Source organism: Apteryx mantelli, chromosome 16 (genome assembly GCF_036417845.1).
Source record: "Apteryx mantelli isolate bAptMan1 chromosome 16, bAptMan1.hap1, whole genome shotgun sequence".
Taxonomy (NCBI): domain Eukaryota; kingdom Metazoa; phylum Chordata; class Aves; order Apterygiformes; family Apterygidae; genus Apteryx; species Apteryx mantelli.
The window spans coordinates 12,916,118-12,935,838 of NC_089993.1; the positions used below are offsets into that span (position 1 = coordinate 12,916,118).

General features: G+C 37.0%; 2 protein-coding genes across 2 annotated transcripts; one reads left to right on the forward strand and one right to left on the reverse strand.

Annotated features, from left to right (window-relative positions):
- The first annotated feature begins 226 nt into the window (after nt 1-226).
- UQCRC2 (ubiquinol-cytochrome c reductase core protein 2) lies at nt 227-11,906 on the forward strand. The gene is made up of 14 exons (XM_013950915.2): nt 227-330; nt 1,526-1,618; nt 1,741-1,890; nt 3,279-3,343; nt 4,365-4,421; nt 4,793-4,917; nt 5,967-6,064; nt 6,496-6,553; nt 6,722-6,817; nt 7,864-8,063; nt 8,343-8,423; nt 8,991-9,067; nt 10,730-10,883; nt 11,742-11,906. The coding sequence occupies exons 1-14, from the start codon at nt 295-297 to the stop codon at nt 11,823-11,825; spliced, it is 1,374 nt and encodes a 457-aa protein (XP_013806369.1). The 5' UTR covers nt 227-294; the 3' UTR covers nt 11,826-11,906.
- Nucleotides 11,907-12,003: 97 nt separating this feature from the next.
- PDZD9 (PDZ domain containing 9) lies at nt 12,004-18,134 on the reverse strand. The gene is made up of 3 exons (XM_067306549.1): nt 18,026-18,134; nt 13,973-14,165; nt 12,004-13,001 (listed from the first exon to the last, which is right to left on the reverse strand). Exons 1-3 carry the CDS (start codon nt 18,132-18,134, stop codon nt 12,554-12,556), a joined length of 750 nt encoding a protein of 249 aa, XP_067162650.1. The 3' UTR covers nt 12,004-12,553.
- Between the last annotated feature and the right edge of the window lie 1,587 nt (nt 18,135-19,721).

Here is a 19,721-nt window from a genome sequence, read left to right on the forward strand (position 1 = left end):
CGGCCTCGGCCTCGCCTCCCGCCATCGCCGCTCGCCGCCGGGCGCCTCGGGGACCTCCCACGCTCCCGCGAACGGCGCGGCGGCGGCGGCTCTCTGCGCATGCGCACAGCCGCCCCGGAAGCCAAGGGGGAGACGCTCTATCTCCAAGGCCTAACCCTAAGCACGAGCAGTAGAGTTCTGTCATTGGATCGCTAGAAAGTCAAGCGGCGCGGGGTGCGCCGGGAAGGCAGGGTCTTCCTCCGGTGTAGCCATCTTGTTCTTCTCCCGAGGCCTCGGTGGAGGGGAGTGGGGAGAATGAAGGGCTTCCCGGCTGTCGCGAGCTCCCTCTCGGTACGCGCTGCCGCGGGGGATCGTGCTCTCTGAAGGGGAGGTGGAGGCGGTTTGGCCAGGACAGCCGTCGTGCGGCTCTGCCCTCCGCCGCCTGTGGTGTGGCGGTGCCCTTGGGAAGCCGGGAGGTGGCCGGGCCGAGCCGGGCCGCGGAGGGGCCGAGCTCGGGCGCCCCCGGGGAGGCCCGCTGAGCCGGCGCGGGGCTGGGGACGCCTCGTTGGGGATTGCGGCTGGAGGTGCTCTCCCAAGCAGGATGAGAAAGAGCTTCTCGGTGGCAATGTTTTTCGAGGTCAATTTTAGACACACGCTACTAATTCATGAATAAGAAGGCTTGGAGGTTAAAATTAGATGTCTTACCAAATTTGGGGAGGGGGAGAGGAATTTTTCCTAGGTTTAAAATATGTGGAACAGAGTCTGTAGCAAAACAAGAGAAATTATGTCATTGGTACCCCTACTGCTGCGTGTATTAGTATTTCTGATGCTCAGTTTTTAGCTTGAGATGTAAGAGAATTTCTTATATGAAATCAAGAGCAATAAACAAGTAGATTCTACAAATATAAACAGCTTCCAAGAAGGGTGGAGGGGAATAGCATTTCAGACTTGAAATCAATGGTTTTTGATTTCAAGGGAAACCACAAGAGCCTTCTGAAGGGAAGGCTCTAGTGTTGCTGACCCCTTCAATTTGAAGGCCTACTTCTGATTATGCTTTGTGTTTCTGGGACTTGTATACGTATCTTCTTTCTAGGCAGTAGTCAGTGTAGATAAGTTAGTATTCTGATAGGTGACTCTTTAGGAGTCAAAATGCCTGCACCAAATAAATAAGAAAATTATCTCTAAAGTTGTGTTCTGTATATGTGGATTAGTATATCTATTTGTTCACTTAATTGCTTAATACAGTGATCCTACAGGCTATATAGTATCAGTAGAGAGTCACAGTACACAACAGAAAAGGAAAAACAAAGTTTTATTACAGTGGTAGTTCTTGAACTTCCAAAGACCTCATGTAAGTCACTGAGTGAGTTCCAACAGGGATGTGGAAACAATCAGAGGAATTACAAGGGAATTGTTATTTATGTTCTGGGGCTTGGAGTTGTTCATTGTATTTCTACTTTAAAATCAGTTGTTTTTTAGTATGTAACGGAACATGTTATGAACTAATTCAGAAGATCCATTTTCTTTGTTATGCCTTCTCTTTTAGAAAAGACTTTACTCACTTAAAGTAGCTCCTAAAGTTGCGGCTTCAGCAAAAGTAGAACGAGTGAAATTATCTCCAGAGACGCAGGATCTTGAGGTCAGTATGAATATTTAGTATTTTTTCTCTCTCTTTTTTTTTTTTTAATTCAGTCGGAAAAAAGCAGAACGGTGACAGTACTTACAGTGGATCACTAAACCATATTTTTATTCTTAATACAGATTACAAAATTACCAAATGGCTTAGTTATTGCGTCTCTGGAAAACTTTTCTCCAACTTCAAGAATTGGTGTGTTCATTAAAGCAGGCAGCAGATATGAAACTACTAGTAACTTGGGAACTGCACACTTGCTTCGTCTTGCATCTAATTTGGTAGGTGTTTATTCTCTTTGTTACTATTTTGGCAGTAGATGAAATGATGGAAGGTTCATGACTGCAAAAAGAAGCGATAAATAAAATTTAATTTAAGAGATCTGATAAAGTGGATGACAATGTACATAGATTTTTGGTTACCCAGGTAAAATACAAGAGAAATGACATAACTTCCTGGAATACAAACACTCATGTTTATTTAGAATTGTGCTCTCTAGCAGTGTCTTAAACTATATACTTAAATTAATATATATATATTAAGCTGTTTACATAATATATGTTATGTAAGCTACAGTAAAAGATAATTTGGATGGTTGATAGGAGCTCTTTTTTTTTTTTTCTTTTTTTTCCCCCAGAATGTTTCTGAATATCTTTTCTTACTACTGTAATCAAGATAATTTAAGCTCCCCTTTTCCCTTCCTATCTTATGGCTAATTGCAGTTTTACAGGAGGCTGGGTCAAAAAAGGTTCAAAAAAAGGATTAGACTAATTTATTGACAACAGGTCCACAAACTGATGCTAAAAGGAATAGGTAGGAATGTACCTTCTAAAGTCTCTTACACAGCTGTTATAGGTGCTGCAGGAATACCGCGAATGGATGGTGGGAGGGTGTTCTCTTGTCATTGTCAGATAAAGAATATTGGGCTAAGTGGCCCGTTGGTTTCACCCACTGTGGATGTTTCTCTTGTTCCTGTTTATCTGGCTGTAGCTGTAGCTGTAAATACAGCCTCTGTTGCCTAGTGGCCAGGCTGTGATGATTAGAGCTGTATAGCACTACAGGTGTGTCTTTGACTGCCGTTGTATGTGTTCAATCCACTTCAGTTTCAGGCAGGAAAAAAAAGTATCCCAGCTGCTTATTACCTCCCTCCCAAGTGCTGCTGGAAGTTACTTTCCCCAGAGAGCTGTCAGCATAATACTATGTGTAGGCATTCCTTGTCCTGGTTGTGTCAAGCTTATCTGCTTTCAAGAATCCTATTAAATGTTCAAGCAAACCTGGATCATTCCCATAGAATGGGGCTGAGGACAACTGTGTGAGCAGTTACATTGGCAGGTCAGAGAGGATGATCAACGTGAGGGGGAGCAGGAATGCAGTAAGTTGGCTGTACTCAGTTGCAGCCTGAACAACAAGCGTGACATGTTCTGTTGGCCTCTGCTTTAACATTTTAAGCAGTCTATGTATTGGGGGTTTATTTCATTTGATATGAACAATGCGTCTTCAAAATCCTGAGGGTTTTTTCTTCTCTGTCTATTCATTTATACAGAAGTCACATTCATTAAAACATAATGTTTCAACTTTGCTTAAGCACTGAACAACCACAGGCAAATCTGTTCTTAAAGTAGTTAAGATTTTATATACCTCTCCGCCTTTTTTTTTCTTCTTTTAATAGACTACTAAAGGAGCATCTTCTTTCAAGATTACTCGTGGCATTGAAGCTGTTGGGGGTAGCCTGAGGTTTGTAACTACACAAATAATCTGTTTTGGTAAGATGCAAACAAGCTATATGATAAAAGAAGACTTAAAACAATAAGCATTACAATATGTAGGTGGATAAGCTCGATACAGTAATGGTCCTTCTGAATGGTGCACGTTAACAAAGAATGTCTTTTGTACATGCATCTCATTTTATTAGTTCAAGAGTGCATCCATGATTTCTATTTTAAAAATACTTCTTAGTTAGGGAAATACAAATGTTGTGTGCCTGGAAGAAATATGATTTGTACAGAGAGCTTGATGTTCTTCCAGCCTTTTCAATCTTCAAAATTAAACTTCCAGAAGTCTGTAGATTTTTTTCCAATATTTTCATCTTTGGTGAATAGATAACACTCATCTTATGGCACTGTTGAGAGCAATGTGGACAGTATCTGGCTTCTGTGATTTCACTGGTTAAAGCCTAAAAAAACAAGCCTCAGACATAAGAAAGGGATCTCACTATGCATGCTTTGTTGCAATGTATCTTAAAATTGTCCAGTAACATTGTTTTATATAGAATTTGGTTAAAAGCAATGTTTTAAATAACTTAAAACTCTATCCTTTTTGTTCTCATTAAACAAAGAACCTTTGAAGCAAGTGGAAAGGATAGACTGTGTTGTCTATGCAAAAAGAATAATTTCTAAATTGCCTTGTTTGCTACCTAGATGCATTTTTTTTTATTCAAGTTTTACTATTCATCCTTATTTGTTGTTTTACCTTGAATTATCATGGTATCTTAAATTCTAATGATTACAAGACATGTATTTTTACCAAAATTTTTAAGATATGAGTTTTACATAAATCTATTTCTGCTATTAGCACCATGCGTGTTAAAAGTGCTAATATAGTGTTCCTTTAAACAGTCACCTTGAACAGATTTAAGGTTAACTAGATGTTCTAGACAGTATCTTGCTGAAGATTTCAAACAGTGGGGAATATGTGTTAAAATCCACTTCTTCCTGTGTTCTCTGCTGAAATGGGTTTTACATTTTTTCTCATTCAGTGTGTACTCAACAAGAGAGAAAATGACTTACTCTGTTGAATGCCTGCGTGACTATGTGTAAGTACCCAGACATACTGTGAACTGAATTACCACAGGTTTTCTATCAAGCTAGTCTGTAGTAAAATTAGAGACCTATCACTTTAAAGGGTAGGAGTAACAATAATTTTAATGTCTATATAATAAAATCAATATATTATCATATTAATATTCAGCTTCTGTATTCATTTCCTGAGCATATGGATGCCACAGAGCTGAAGTTGAACTCTGTACAGTAGTGCTAATACCTATTCTGACTCCAGTAATAGGTTTTGTTGTTAATGTGTTTGGTTATGGATTGGTTTGAATTGCTTTTCACTTTAAAAGAAACATATGCTACTTGTGTGGTTTTTTGGTTTTTTTTTAATCTCTCTGTAACTTTTTTCATCTAGTGATACAGTAATGGAGTACCTCCTTAATGTCACTACAGCTCCAGAGTTCAGACCATGGGAAGTAACTGATCTTCAGCCACAATTAAAAGTTGACAAAGCAATTGCATTTCAGAACCCACAAGTTGGTAAGTGTATTTTCTGATCCACTGTGTTGTCTTCATGGGAGTTTACTTCAAAATGCAAAATTTGGGAAAAATAGAGGATTTTTTTGTAATGTATTCAAATATAAACAGTGTTCTGTAAAAGGCTTGAGTTTGAATGACTGTTTCATATTTTGATATCAAAACTGTATGTATTTTCATTACCTTGAAAGTGCATTCCAGTTTTAGGTTTAAATTTAGGCTAGTGAGTTTAAAAAAAAAAATGCAAACAAATCTTTAGCTAAACTGAGCCTATTCCAATATAGCTGCCTTAATTGAGTTTTAATCGTCCAAGTTCAGCAGGTAATTCTGCACAATAAACATTATTTGTACTACTCCATTGCTCTCAAGTATGCTCGCTTTTGTAACCCATTAGAGGTGATGACACAATGTTGAAATTTGGAAAATGACTTATATTTGACTTATATTGAAGTAATACTGTTTTAGAAATTTGTATTATTGTTTCAAACTTGTATCAAATACAGGGTAATTTCTTAGTAATTTAATATTTTTAGTTAAAATCGTGTATTCAGAAACATAACTATAAAGAGAAGAATGTCAGCTTTGTCTTGAAGAAACGGTATATATGAACAAATAAAGGGGATGTACCAAACAATAAGTACAATGCTATGGAATACAAGAAAAATATAATGAGAAAGTAATTAAAAGCATTAGAATCCTTCATCTGAATACAGAGATGCACAAGACATCATACAAAGTTACAAATAATGTTAAAAAGATAAACAGTCTGTTCTTTCTTCTTCAGCTCAAGAACAAGGGATGCTTACGGTGAAGAAGATGAATCTGAAACTAATTTAAAGAGTTTGATTTTTGTTGTTTTTTACTACTCCCCTTTCCCACTCACTCACAACATTGCTGGCATTCCAGACCTGCTTTTGCAGATTTTGCAGTCGAATGCTTTAAAATGGACCATGGCTCTGTTTCAGTAGGGTAGCATTTAGTTTCATTCATAATCTTCATTAAAATAGCTATTATGTTAATCATCATCATCATTGACCCTTTGTTCCTCTTAGGAGTTCTGGAAAACTTGCATGCTGCAGCTTATAAAAATGCTCTGGCAAACCCGTTATATTGTCCAGATTACACAATTGGAAAAATTACTTCGGAGCAGGTAGGATTCTTTAATTTCTGTTACAAATCTGTTCTTCAGGTTTCTTTACCAAGGATACATGGCAAGGAAATGAATTTAGGAAATAGTATTTATTATGTTACTGGTCTGGTGCTAAAATAATCTGTTTCCTTAAGCTTTCAGTTTTCAGAATATAATTCACATTCACATTTAGAAAGGCTGTTAACATATATAGCTTTCTGTTGACAGTAAGACTGTCAGTGAAATGCAGGTGTTCATATATAAAGGGGTTTTATAGCTGTCGCTGAAGAATGTGTAAAATGCTATTCTATAGACAGTTACTTTTGGAAGCATTGGGGTTTGATGCATCAAGATTTACAAGGTCTAAACAGTGGATGCAGCAATGACAGAAGTACACTTGCCATTTTTGTTCTTTATTTAAAATACCCTAAAATGTGAATTTACTGTTGCAGCTTCACCATTTTGTACAGAACAATTTTACAAGTGCGAGAATGGCGCTTGTAGGAATAGGTATGTATGTTCTTTAATGCACATTGCAATTCATAAAGAAAAACTACTGCAGAAATTTGAGTTAACTATAGAAATAAAATGTTAAGGTACCTTTAAAACTTATTTTTATATAACTGCTATAGCTTTCCAAAACCATTACATTCTTTGGAACAAACTGTTGTACTGCAGGTGTGAAGCACTCTGACCTAAAGCAAGTTGCAGAGCAGTTTTTGAATATCAGAAGTGGAGCTGGTTCTTCTGGTGCAAAGGCTATCTATAGAGGAGGTAAGCACATTTCTTATATTTGTTCTGAATGACTGATTTTCTGATTATTATAACTATAGTAGTGTAACTGCATAGTTTTCAGTTCCATCTTTGAACACTACGTGTGGTACGGGGGAAGGGTATCTTCTATCTAAATAAGCAGATGATGAGAGAAAGCAAATATCCTTTCTTCTTCCCCTGCCATGAAAAGTTCTGGGATAAAACTGAACCCATATCTCCTGCAGAGCTTTAACTGCAAAATCATTTATTCCATAAAGTGAAAAACAAGCTGGCATACAGCTTCTCCTGGCATTTTTAGAAAGATTCCCTTAAGAATTGGGGGAGATAGGGAATAAACTAAGGACTGTCTAGAAGTGGTGGTGGAAGGCTTTCTTTTGGGGAAGATCTGTTGACTGTGTTAAGTCTTTCATACAAGACAAAGCAATGCTTAGCTTTTTCAAAGCAATATCTTGCATTAATACTACTAGCTGTCTTTTAGTTGGGGTATCAGACTACTCTGTAAACAGGGGAAAATATATAAAGTTTCCAACATTTAATATTTGACTGAAATAACTTCAGGGTTTTTTTAAGCAGAATAGACATTTTTATGAACAAAAGTTATGCTACTTTTCTGAATATTTGTTATCTGGAGCCTCAGTGGGTTTTACTAGCGCATACTATATGTGGTTTTGGATCAGATTCAAATAAGGCATAACAACATATTTGGTTTTCTGCCTGCAAGAATGTTTTTTTGAATGCAAAAAACTTTTTAATGTTATTTTTCAAAGAGTATTTTTTAAAAAGGGTTAGTAAAAAATAATTATGAATGCCCTCGTAGGACTGTCAGTATAAAAGAGAGCTAATGGTTAGGAAGCTAACATATGACCTGCAGCTTACTGGCAGCTTCTTGCTGTCTTCCTGAGTGGACATGCGATAAGTTCGCACCACCTGGCTTTTCCCTCATGAAATCATTCCTTGCTAGAAATGCTTCCTTTTCATACCTGTGAAGGTATAGTAGTTTCTAACTGAACACTGCTTTACTCTTTATTCTGCTATTATATTTTTAGGAGAAATCAGAGAACAGAATGGTGATAGCCTTGTCCATGCTGCTATTGTAGCAGAAGGAGCTGCTGTTGGAAGTGCAGAAGCGAATGCGTTCAGTGTCCTTCAGCACGTTTTAGGTGCTGGACCCCTTATCAAGAGGGGAAGCAATGTTACCAGCAAACTCTCCCAGGGTATTGCTAAAGCAACTACCCAGCCATTTGATGTAAGTTGAAAGGATTACTGCATTTTGTGTTTTAAGTAAAATGCATACTATCCTTTGCAAGGTTAGTATTTCCAGCTAGAATCTTCATTAGTTCATTCCTGCACAAATTAAAAATATTTCACAAAAGGCCTTCCAACCTGATTTGTTTTCCTTTGCAGAGATGGAATCTAGCTTCCTGAATTATAGCATTTCAGATCCTAATAGTAATTATTTTCCTATGCTTGATACTGAGTTGTTAGGATACTTGAAACATAGCTGATAATAATGTTTGTTTTGCAGGCTTCTGCGTTTAATGTTAATTACTCTGATTCTGGGCTCTTTGGTGTTTATACCATCTCTCAGGCCCCAAATGCTGCAGAGGTGAGTTTCTGATCAGAATTTAAGTATTAAATTTCTATTAATATTAATAACATTACTCTCAAGTGTTTTGATTTGTGATAGTGACTGATTGATCTGAAAAGTCAATTCATCTGGTTTCTTGCATAAGAATGTTGCGTATTCAGTTATGATTTAACTCCATTAGCTGTGAATGAAACTTGCTTTCTGGGAAGTACAATTGCCCAATGTGAACTTGAGCTAGTAAAATACCTTGATTGCTCACTGTAAGACTTTACAGGTGTAAGCCTAAATAGATTATGAGGAATGTGCTGTCTCCTGAAGCTGGCAGAACTGAATATTCTCATGTAAGAGTGAGATTGTACAAATCAACATGTTTTTAAAATCTAAACCCACATTGCTTTTTATCGCACTTTGGTATTTGTTACAGCGTTTTTAGTTTTGTTCTGAAGATGCTTAGTGTCAGGGTCAGGCTAGCAACCCTAACGCTGTCAACCACTTTCTAAAATGGTTGTTCTAGTCAGATAATAGAAATAACACGTTGGAGTTTTTAATGCTGGAAGAAATTTAAAATGATTTAATTTTCCTCAGGTCATTAAAGCTGCTTTGAACCAGATAAAGGCAGTTGCTCAGGGCACCATCACAGATGCCGATGTCACAAAGGCAAAGTAAGTGGGTAAAGAGCTGTCTAATGTGTTATAAAGAGAAGCTACTTATCATGTAGCTACTTGTCAAACACTTAGACTGTTCTGTACAGCAAGCCTTAGAGCAGTCCTATAATTATTTCTGTTGAGAAGTGCTAACTATCCTGCTTTAAAACTAAAACCCTATCAATACTCTTGTTGTAAAGCTACATTGATTCTCTGCTAGCAGTAATTCCTAATAGAAGCTTGTTAAATGAGTGTGAATGTTTCATAACTGTTTCTATGTAAGAAATTGGTAAGCATTAGCAGATGCCGTTTTAATCATGCTCAGTAATACTGAGATGTATTTAAATTAGAATCCTAAATTGCATTATTTAGGTAATTCCCTTTGTGGTCACACTGCAGCAATTCCCATAACAGTCATTTAAACAACCTTACTCTTCTGCATCTTCAAAGAACAGTAAAAATGAGGGTCTTCAAATGTAAAGCACTGAATTAGTGATACTACGTCCAGCACTCTAAATATATGCCCCAGGAGTATTTTGAGATGTGGAAGATTACTGTGCCATTAGAGATGCAGTAATATCAACAAAGTTTGAGAGTTCCTGATTTAGAGAGTTATGCACATAAGTGAGATGGTACTTAATCTTCAACCAGTGTTAAACTGCGCTGAATGTCTAAAGCTGTAGTTGCATAATACAACAGCATTGTACAGGCTCACTCAAGTAGAAGAATTAAAGTATTAAGACTGTTGCATATATAATACCTTTATAAGATGTCAAGTAAAGCTTGATTACACAAAACATGATAACCTAGATATGATTGGTTGTGCCTTAGTCATTAGTAGCTAAGCGTTGAAATATCTGCCTTTATATTTGGAATTATTAGTTTTCTAAAAAAGGACCCCCCTAGTATTAGGAAGTTGTGCACAGCCCTGTGGCATTTTTTTCTTCCTTTCTGGTATGACTTCTTTTTTTCACACATCTTCTATATTGTCCTGTAGTGACAAAAAAAAAAAGTCAGTGATACTTGCACAGAGATTTGCAGTCTTGCAATTCAGTCAAAAATACCAAACTACTTAAACAAGGTTCTGTAGAATATGATTTCAATTAAACCATTTTCTACCATTTCACCTTTTTAAAAATAGAAGCACTAGCTTTTAGAAATAAAATTTTCCAATGTAGCAGTGAGACTGCCTGAAATGGAACAAAATTATAGTATAAACCTGCCATCTTCTAAAAGACATTGAACTATTGTAAAAGGAACCTAACCACTTATGTTCATTGCTTCTTTGTACCTTACAATAAAATTGCTCTGCATTAATCTGTTCTTGATGAGAAACTGGAATGAATTTTAAAACTAATTCTTCAACATATGCAGAATTGATTATTTTATCTAATTTCTGAAATACTTGCATTATTTACTTCAAATACAAACAAGTTTTGAGCTAGAGGTCTTCTGACCGTGTGGGGTGGCTGATCGTTCCAAAACAGTAGGTGTTTCAACTACCCTGTCCCCTTCCTAACCACAGAACCCTTCCATACTTGAAAACCTCTCAGAAAGGAGAAGAATCTTGAAAACATAAAAGGCACTGAAACCTTCTTGCACTTGCATTTACATAGGGGGGAAAATAGGTAATAACAGGACTTACATGCTCAGTCATTCTTAATGCTTTTTTGATGGCAGAAATCAGCTGAAAGCCACCTATTTGATGTCAGTGGAGACCTCGGAGGGGTTACTGAATGAAATTGGCTCTGAGTCCCTGGTTTCTGGCACACACACATCGCCATCTGATGTTGCTCAAAAGATCGACTCTGTAGCCACTGCTGATGTTGTGAATGTAAGTATGTGTCAGCATCCACAGGTGTTCCTTAATCACTGTGTAAGGTTTTTTTTTTAATACTAAACTGATGCTCACTTATGTGTGTTTATAAACATGCATATATACTATCTTTAAAAAAGCAGTAACTTATCTATAAATCCTAGCTGGCTATCTTCTGAGGCCCGTTTACTTTATTAACAGAAGACCCTTTAAATCCAATACATTGCAGAGCTAGTGTAGCTGAGAGTACATGAAATTCTCTTCTACATCAACTAAATTTACCAAAACTACCAACTGATATTCATGAAAACTTGATATTAGTTCCAGTGCAATCACTTCTAATACAGGCTTTTAGGATTACTGAGTCTAGACTATTTGGTCTGCATACTAAAACAATTAGGCTTTCATTGATAAGTTGACATAACAGCCTTGCTTTTTAAAATTATCTTGTTGCTTATACATGAAGCAGATTTCACCCAGAAATCCATCAGAAAGAAATTCTAAGATAGTAAACTTTTTTTTTTCCCCACAATAGTCACTTATTTGTGTTGCAGTAGCAACTAGCAGCAGCATTAGTATTAAGGAGATAAACCCTGTGTCTTGTGATGTAATAATAATAGGCAGAATACCGTTTCCAAAGAGCTTATGCCTTTCACCTCTGACTATCATGCTGCCATGCCTGTTTAAACTATACAGTAATGAGCTGGATTAGCAGCAAGTCAGTTTAGACAGCAAAATTAAACTAGTTGATTTGATGACCTACTACAGTAGTGTTGCACTTGGGGGGGTTTTAGTAACTTGAGGCAGAGGCTATGAGCAGCAAGATAAACTCTGGTGAATATTTTCTTATATCCAATCTTTCTGATTTATTTTCAGGCTGCAAAGAAGTTTGTCAATGGGAAGAAATCAATGGCAGCTAGCGGGGATTTGGGAAATACTCCTTTTCTTGATGAGTTGTAAAAACAAAGCTGCGAGGCAGATTCAAAATGGACCTGAGCTATAAGTCACCTGTGTTCTAAATAAATTGCTACTAACTTGTTATTTATGAATTCAGTTCTTTCAGAAAATTAATCTGGAGTAATTGTGGGCTTGCACACATCAGATAAAGTGCTGAGTTCATATATTTTGTGTTGAGTCTTTTCCACTGAAAATGGTATGTAAAAGCTGATAACTCTGGCTCTGTACATTGAAGATAAAACTATAGTGAGAAAATGATATAGATTTAGCTGATATAAAAAGAAGGAATATCAAAAATGGTCCTTGTGATGCAGATAAAACTTGTAATTGCCAATAGTTCTCCATGTATTCTTGTATATTCAAGAAAAACTCTTGATAAACTTTCTGCCTGTGCCATCCTTATATCAAGTAAATGAAGACACCCTCAAAAACAGATGAATGTATTTTAGCTTCTTAGAGCTTGCATGCTTTACTTTTCGAGGACTAGCAGAGGTAATGCATTTGAATGTCTTCTCCACAAGTAGCATGGATAGACCTCTGACAGTAGGTAGGGTGCTGCTAGAAGTGACAGCTTTGTGTGGCTACTGTATTGTTTTAAATATCCTAGGATGCTTAGATTTCTGGAAGTCTAAGCATGGTTCACCATCATCTTCCAGTGTAATAAACTTCACAATCTAATATTAAAAGTGAACAGGTATAATACGACTTCAGAAATCTAGGTTTTGAAGAAGTCAGGTTTTGAGCTCTTCCAAAGGAAAGCCAAATTCTTCCAGCCAAAATGCGTCTGATACGGAAGAGTAGGAGGAAGAGGAACTGGTCTCATTCTTTTCCATAGTCCAGTATGAAGTAGATCTAATGCCAATAGTATCGAATTCAGAATTGCCCAATGCATCAGTGTCATTATGAAGTATAATGTCACATCCAATGTCTTTGCCTACTGTAAGCGTGTGGCTTGTATCAGATGCATGCCAAATTTTGGATAGTGATGGTAATTTATGGGTCAACTCATAACATGATGATTGGGAAGATTTATACTGCAAAGTTTCCAAGTCAACATCATCATCGCTACTGGTCCCGATGTCGTCTTTGTCTTCAGTGTCTTCACCTGATGTGCTAAAAGTATACAATACAGCATTACTCTGACATGCTGCAATTCCCCTAGCCATTTTGTTAACTTGCCTAATCATCTAAGTTTTTAGTCAATACTCAGGTTAAAAACAAGTTCATTAGTTTTGAAGATCCTGTAATATGAAACTAATGGTATTATTCATAGTTCTTTGCATACTGTTTCCCTTGGGCTCTAATATAATAGCTAAGCTGTAATCTGGGCAATAGAAAAGCAAGCTATCCTTTTTCTGTTGCTTCAGAACAGTAAATAATTTGGTTTATTTAAACGAAAGTTTAGAGGTTTAATCTTTTGGAAAAAACCCTTGCTGCTTGAGCTTCCTTTCTGTCTCATTGCAATTCTAGTCTGATTTGCTCCTTTTACTATTTCTCTTCCTTCCCCTAGATCTGAGGTTTCTTTTCTATTAAAACTTTGTGCCTCAGGAAAACTTGTAACTGTCTCGTATCCCATCTAGATTAATTATACTTACCATATGAGCCACTTTTAGGATTGAGAGCGATATATTTTTTAAAGCTTCTGCATGCTGTTTTTCCTCATATGACAAGCTTTTTTTTTCCCCTCAGAAGTTTAATTTAAAAAGTCATGATCATTAACTGCTTTCAGTAGTTTGATTAAGAAACAATAAAGCTATTTACATAGTTGTAGGAAGTCCTCCATCTTGACCTCATCAGCTACTTGTCATTGTTTGGATCCTTGGCTATTGTAAATGGGCATGGCCTCTTTGACGTCAGAGAAGTTATTGCCAGCCAGTCTTTTTTATGGTCTCTGCGGAGGTGGGAAGGGGCACGTCTGAAATTAATACTGACCTTGTCTTTATTGTAACTAGAAAAGTGAATACTCTTTTGGTATTTGTTTACTTTGAATCACAGTTCTCCATTCCATAAAAATATATGAGAGAAAATAAATGTTTACAGGCTCTTCAACATTTTATCCTAAAAAGAAAAAGCTAACATACTATTTCCTGTTTTTCTCTAGAGTAATAAGTAAGGTGTGAAACTCTAGTTATGTACAACACATTTCTTACTCTGCTGTCATAGGAAGCTTTACTTCAGGAATTAAGTCAGCCACATTTTGCCAGTGTTGAGGTAATTCAACAAAATCTCTGTAAACCCTGATTTGTAGATTAGTTCCTATTGGAATATTGTGCAAGAGTTGCCTCAGCTCTCGCAGAGTCCATCCTAATACGTTAGCAAGTCCAATTTTTATTAGAATGTCACCTGCCAAGGGAAGAAAATTGACAGTAGTCAGCTTAAAAGACTTTTTCAAATTTACTGCATTCATATTACAAAATATGTAATCTTAACCACTCTACTTTCACATTTTTATATGAAAATGCACACGTTAAGCAGCTCTTCAAACCAGTTGGATGGAGCTTTGTTTTTGCTTGCTTTTTTAATGAAAGAAAACCAGCAGCTCCGTTAAGAACTAACCTTTTTAGAACACTAAGGAAAGCTACAGATATTTACTGTAGGATTTGTCTGAGTGAATGTGCTAAACTTTGGATTGCCTACTCAGTGCTACCTTGCCTTTCTGTGTTTTTCTAGGAGAGAAAGGTACAGTGGTGAATGCTCTGATCAGTAATGCTACTTTGGACTAGGTAAGACTCCAGCAAGGCTGAGTTGAGGTTATACAGCTGCACTGCTGACAATTCAGCTGTTGGCATCTTTCCACTGCTTCCTCGTATCTTTTCACAGCTGGAATGGCCTGTCTATATGTATCTGCCGCCTACCCTTGGATTTCACCTTGCTGTGTAAGTGTTGGTATGGAGCCAGTTAGGCCCCTTCCTCTACAGTGGTTAAGTTTACCTGTGTGGAGTCAGGGAATCTGCGTAACTGCTGTGTCACCTTGGGTTCATCCCAGCCCCGGGTTTGACTGTCCTCGGTGCCTGGCCCTCTGCTCTGAGAATGACCAACACATGGGCATGCTGCAAGATGCTGTCAGGGCAAGGGGGGAGATGCAGGAGATGCCCACGAGAGCTGGTTATAGTGCATAATTTAACTGAGGAGTTCCAGCAGAAAGGTGTGTTGGTTGTGGGGTTTTGGGGGGTTTTTTTTGTTAAGGGATAAGGCGGCAGGTAGCATTCTTAATGCAGGCCCCCAGTGGAAAGCATGGAGCTGCAGTTTTGCAAAAAGCAGTACTGCAGCCAAGAATGATGGAGCACACAAACCCCAGGACCAATATATATGCTGGGGAATTATAAGATGGGCTTTGAGGGGTTGTGGGGGTTGCAATTACTGGGTAAGCCTGTAATTTTGGAGATAGCATGAGGCAGGAAGAATGAATCTGCGGCAGACTAGAGCTCTATCAGCACCCTGTCAGAAACTGTTGCACTGAGGAGCGGTATCAGTAAACATTATGTACTGAACTGCAACAGAACAGCATAGGGGATTTAAACAAGCAGTACAGCTGTCTGCTGCCAAATTAGGCAGAGCAAGGAGCCTCTCTCCATCTGCTCTATTTTTTTTAACCCTTTCGGGTTAAAAATGCCTGTGCCAGGAACTGTGACAGTAAGTCATCAAATTGTTTGCCTGAACTGCTGGCTACCACTGCTAGTTTTCATTCACTTTTTTCCACTAACTTTTCCTTCTACTCCAACATCATCACCCCCTCCCTCCACACTACCTTAGCTCAGGATGTTAGCTCTACTTGGGTGCAAACAAAAAATTTTGGAACAAGTACCAGGATAGCAGAAAATAGTTTGCCAACAGTTTTATGTAAGTTCTCAGCCCCAGCTAATGGAAAGGTAAATCACCCAGATTACATGTTTCAAAATGCGTAAACATAAATATACTTAGGCTTTAAAATATATGCAGGATATTGTTGGTGTTAAACAGATTTTTCAGAATTGTTCTGTTTTTCTGTCCATATTGTCCCAATCTGGAAATGTCAAATCTAAGTCAAAGATAATACTGTCTGGGCAAGTCAAAGCCGTCTCTGATCTGCAGACAGATAATTTTGCTTCTCTGCTCCAGCGCCTAGAGTCTGAAACACTACCCAGCTTTTCAATTTACCTATCAGTTTTTGATCAATATCCTTCAGTGGCCACCGAAGATTTGCCTTTGGATAACCTATGCAGAGTAAAGGTAGTTTGAAGAGGCACATGTGCTAAGCAGCCCTGTTTCTTCGTGTTGGCATGGAGAATAGGGCATACATATATACGTTTGGTGAGTTTAACTGTAGGATTTTAAGATATTAGTGCCTCCCACTATCTCTTAATTTTTACCCTCCCCCCTTACAGTCAGCAGAATGGCGCAAGCTCTTTCAGACTATAAGCAGTGATAATATTCTTTTACTTTCCAGACTGAAATTGTGCAATAATACTCAGCCTACTTAACAGAAAAATTAAGTCCGTAAAGGTAAAAAACAATTAATCATAAGAAAACCTTCTAAGCAGTGTGTTTTTGTATCGTCCTTTTGTCAAGCCCCATGCACCAAAATAAGCGTGCTGCTTGCAGTACCATTAAGAGATGGATCATCTACAAAATACCATCTTCACTGCGAGAATATATAGCGTTAGTCTTAAATATAAAGTTTTTGTAAGTTCATTCTAAACATGAATTGAATAAATTCAAGCTGTTTGCTATCTTTTTTGTGGAATGTGCTGACTTAGATCCAGGTGCTCCATGAAGGATGCTCAAATTGTTTCTTTTGGCTGCAACAACTAAGATCAGCTACAAAGGCACAGTGTTTGTTACCAGTCATCAATCCCCTTTAAAACAGTTCAATACTTGCTGCAGTAAACCAAAGGCATTACATGTCATAAATAAATTGACCCCATGTTTTTGCAGCCTTTATTGAAGATGCTTTTGTAACTTATATTTTTCAAACTGTTGCAAATAGAACTACTCGTTTTCAGTGATTCCTCTTCTGTATTTTATGCCTTACAGATGTAAAAAAGAAAAAAAGTATCATATATATGTCTTTGTATACAATGTTTTTTCTTAAGAATAGCTGAAAACTATCAGCTTCTCAGATGATAATACAAAAAATACACTTAGATGCAAATCCACTTCTATTTTGTGCTCAGGATTTTTCCATTGATTTTTATACTCGGATCAAAAGTGCAAACCCTTTTCTAAAAAGAGGTCCTGAACTTCACCTGATGGCTTTTACTTCATCAAACAAGTAGATCCTTTCTCCTAGTGCTTGAAATTCTAATTCTCTCTGAAAGGTGTGAGAAGAAAGAGCTGCCCAAACTATAAAGACAATGCTGGGAAAATTGTTCTTGTTTAAAGATACGCATTTTCAACAGACAGCCAATATATTTCTACATGACTTCACTACCCTCAAGTCTTTGCTTCATAGATTTCCTCATTAGAGACCATTTAAAATTTAGTAATAACATAGCACACAATCGTTCTCAAACTGTATTTCATGAGGCTAATGCAATTGGTCTGGGGACCCATATGAAGCAGTCAAATTTACAGAGATTTCAATTACAAGATTAATATAGGTGTCTGGTGTTCTACAAGAAACCTTAAGGATTAGTAATAATCTGTTAGTACTGATATAGCACATTTCAGGTTCAAAGTATTTAGCAAAAAACACCTGCATGAATTGTTAGAACACAGAGACTATTGCAACTACTGTAACTATTCTGTATAATAAAGAGAAATAAAAAGCAAACAATAAGGCAAAAAAATTAAAGCCTTCAGAAAAGTTTGTGTTGCTTGTAGAGTGAAATTATTTGAACAACAATGCACTGAACAAAATCAAATAATTAAAACTTTAGTTATTATATAGAGGTAATAGTCAAACTATTTTTGGAGAAATCTGCTGATGAATCAGTAGGAAATCTGTTTTTCCTGGAGAACAATGTACAGACTTAAATCTTGATCTGATTATGAAATAGTCACCCATAACAGCTATTTTAAGATCACAGGTATTTCATTACAAAGGAATGCTGGCACTGAGCTTTATAGAGTTTGTGCCAGTTTCTTTTTCTCTGTAATTTTAAATTGAGTTGCTTTTGATCTACATAAGTGTAAATATAATCAGAAGCAGGCCCAAAGCATAAATGCAGGACAGGAATATTTTAATGCTATTAAATTTGAATATTAGTATTGTTTGGTTTTACCTGGTTTTAGCTTTCCATTGTGAGCTGCAGAGCTTTTCTCAACAAGACTTGTTATCTGGAGATACGGTCCATTCTGAATGATTATAAGTCCTAGTCCTTGTTCACCCATCCTAATATTTGCCTTCAATGTTGTGCTTAGTGTGCGCTGAGAGACGTTTTCCAGTGCTGGCAACTGCCCTTTGAGAAGTGAGAGGAAAAATTTACTAGTTGAAAGTGTGATATCATTCTTCAATCAAATGTTTAAGGAGACACTTGACCAGGTGCTGAAACCGATTCTTAATTGTCCAAACAGTTAAGTCCCTCATCCTTCATTGCTTCTCTAGATATGCATTGCCAGCTGAATTGCTGCCAAAAAGCCATACTAACAATCCTTTAAAAAGTTAGTGTAGTCTGGAAGCTAGCTCTCTGCAAATAAATATTCTGAAAGTAGTTTTTACACAGAACACTTAGCAACTTATTATTTCTTAAAAATTCACACATCACTGAAAGAAAAAGTAATACTGCTGTTACTTTTCATTAGAAATGGTGATATATTCAAGGAAGGTAAAAAAACACAGAACAGAATAACAGCACAGAGGAGTTGACAGCTGTTAAGGATTTCAAGAAAGCTTTGAATTCCTATCAAAAATGGATTTTTCATACCAATATTTATAGAGGAGATTAATTTCTAAATTTCCAGCAGATTGGTTTCACACCCTACTGCTGACATGAAGGAAGGGACTGTACTTGCCAGATTTAGCACCTACAGAAATAAAATACTCTTGAGCATCCACTATCCATTAAAATGCATAAAACAAGTAATACAATATAAATGACATTATCCCAGTGTCTCCACCAAGAAATATAATAGGATAATAAACTAAATCCTCCATCTCTCAAGCCTGCTCCTCTCATGAAGAGCCAGGAAAAGTGTAAGACTGACACACAAGTGCTTGAACCTCCTACAATAAACTGTCTTCCGTTAAAACTGACATTTTAAAATGCTCTGTTTTAAGAAGAACTAATCTCTAAACGTAACTTCTAACAGTAAGGTAGCAATAACTTTAAATGCTAGAGCACTTCATCTCCAAAGTTTTCAAATCATTTAATGAAAATTCCGACCACTTTACCCTTCCTCTGTAAAATACAGAAACTTGATTATCTTCCCAGTAGCTTCAGTAAGCTTTTGATCAGGCCCTAAATGACCAGATAGAAAGTCTATAAAAGAATTTGGATTAAAAGTAGGGCAATGTGAATATTTGATTTGTCAGTTTGGCTGCTGAACTGAAAAACAGAGGGAAGCAGAAATAGTCTGAAATTTTTTTTCCTTCCCAATTAAAAATGCATGCTTTTTTGTTGATGTTAAGAATATTTTTGAGTGTTGAGAATATTATATTTGATTCGAATAAAATATTTAAGTTTCACAATCATGTAAGAAAAGCAAAGGAAATAAGACCCACTTTGGAACGCACTCTCATCTGTTGATAGTTCTGAGAGGTCAGACGTCTGACCTGCTACTATTTCTCCAGTGAATGCCCAGGAATTTATGCAAAGTGGAACACAATCAATAGAAGGTATTGAAACCTTTCCTATGGTGATTTTGGTCACTTTTCAAGAAATGCATGTTTTGATCTTTTCCAGTCAGAACAGGGAACTGAATCCTAGTTTCCTACTTCCAAAATGAGTACTTAACTCCCAGGCCAGTAAATGTAAACAG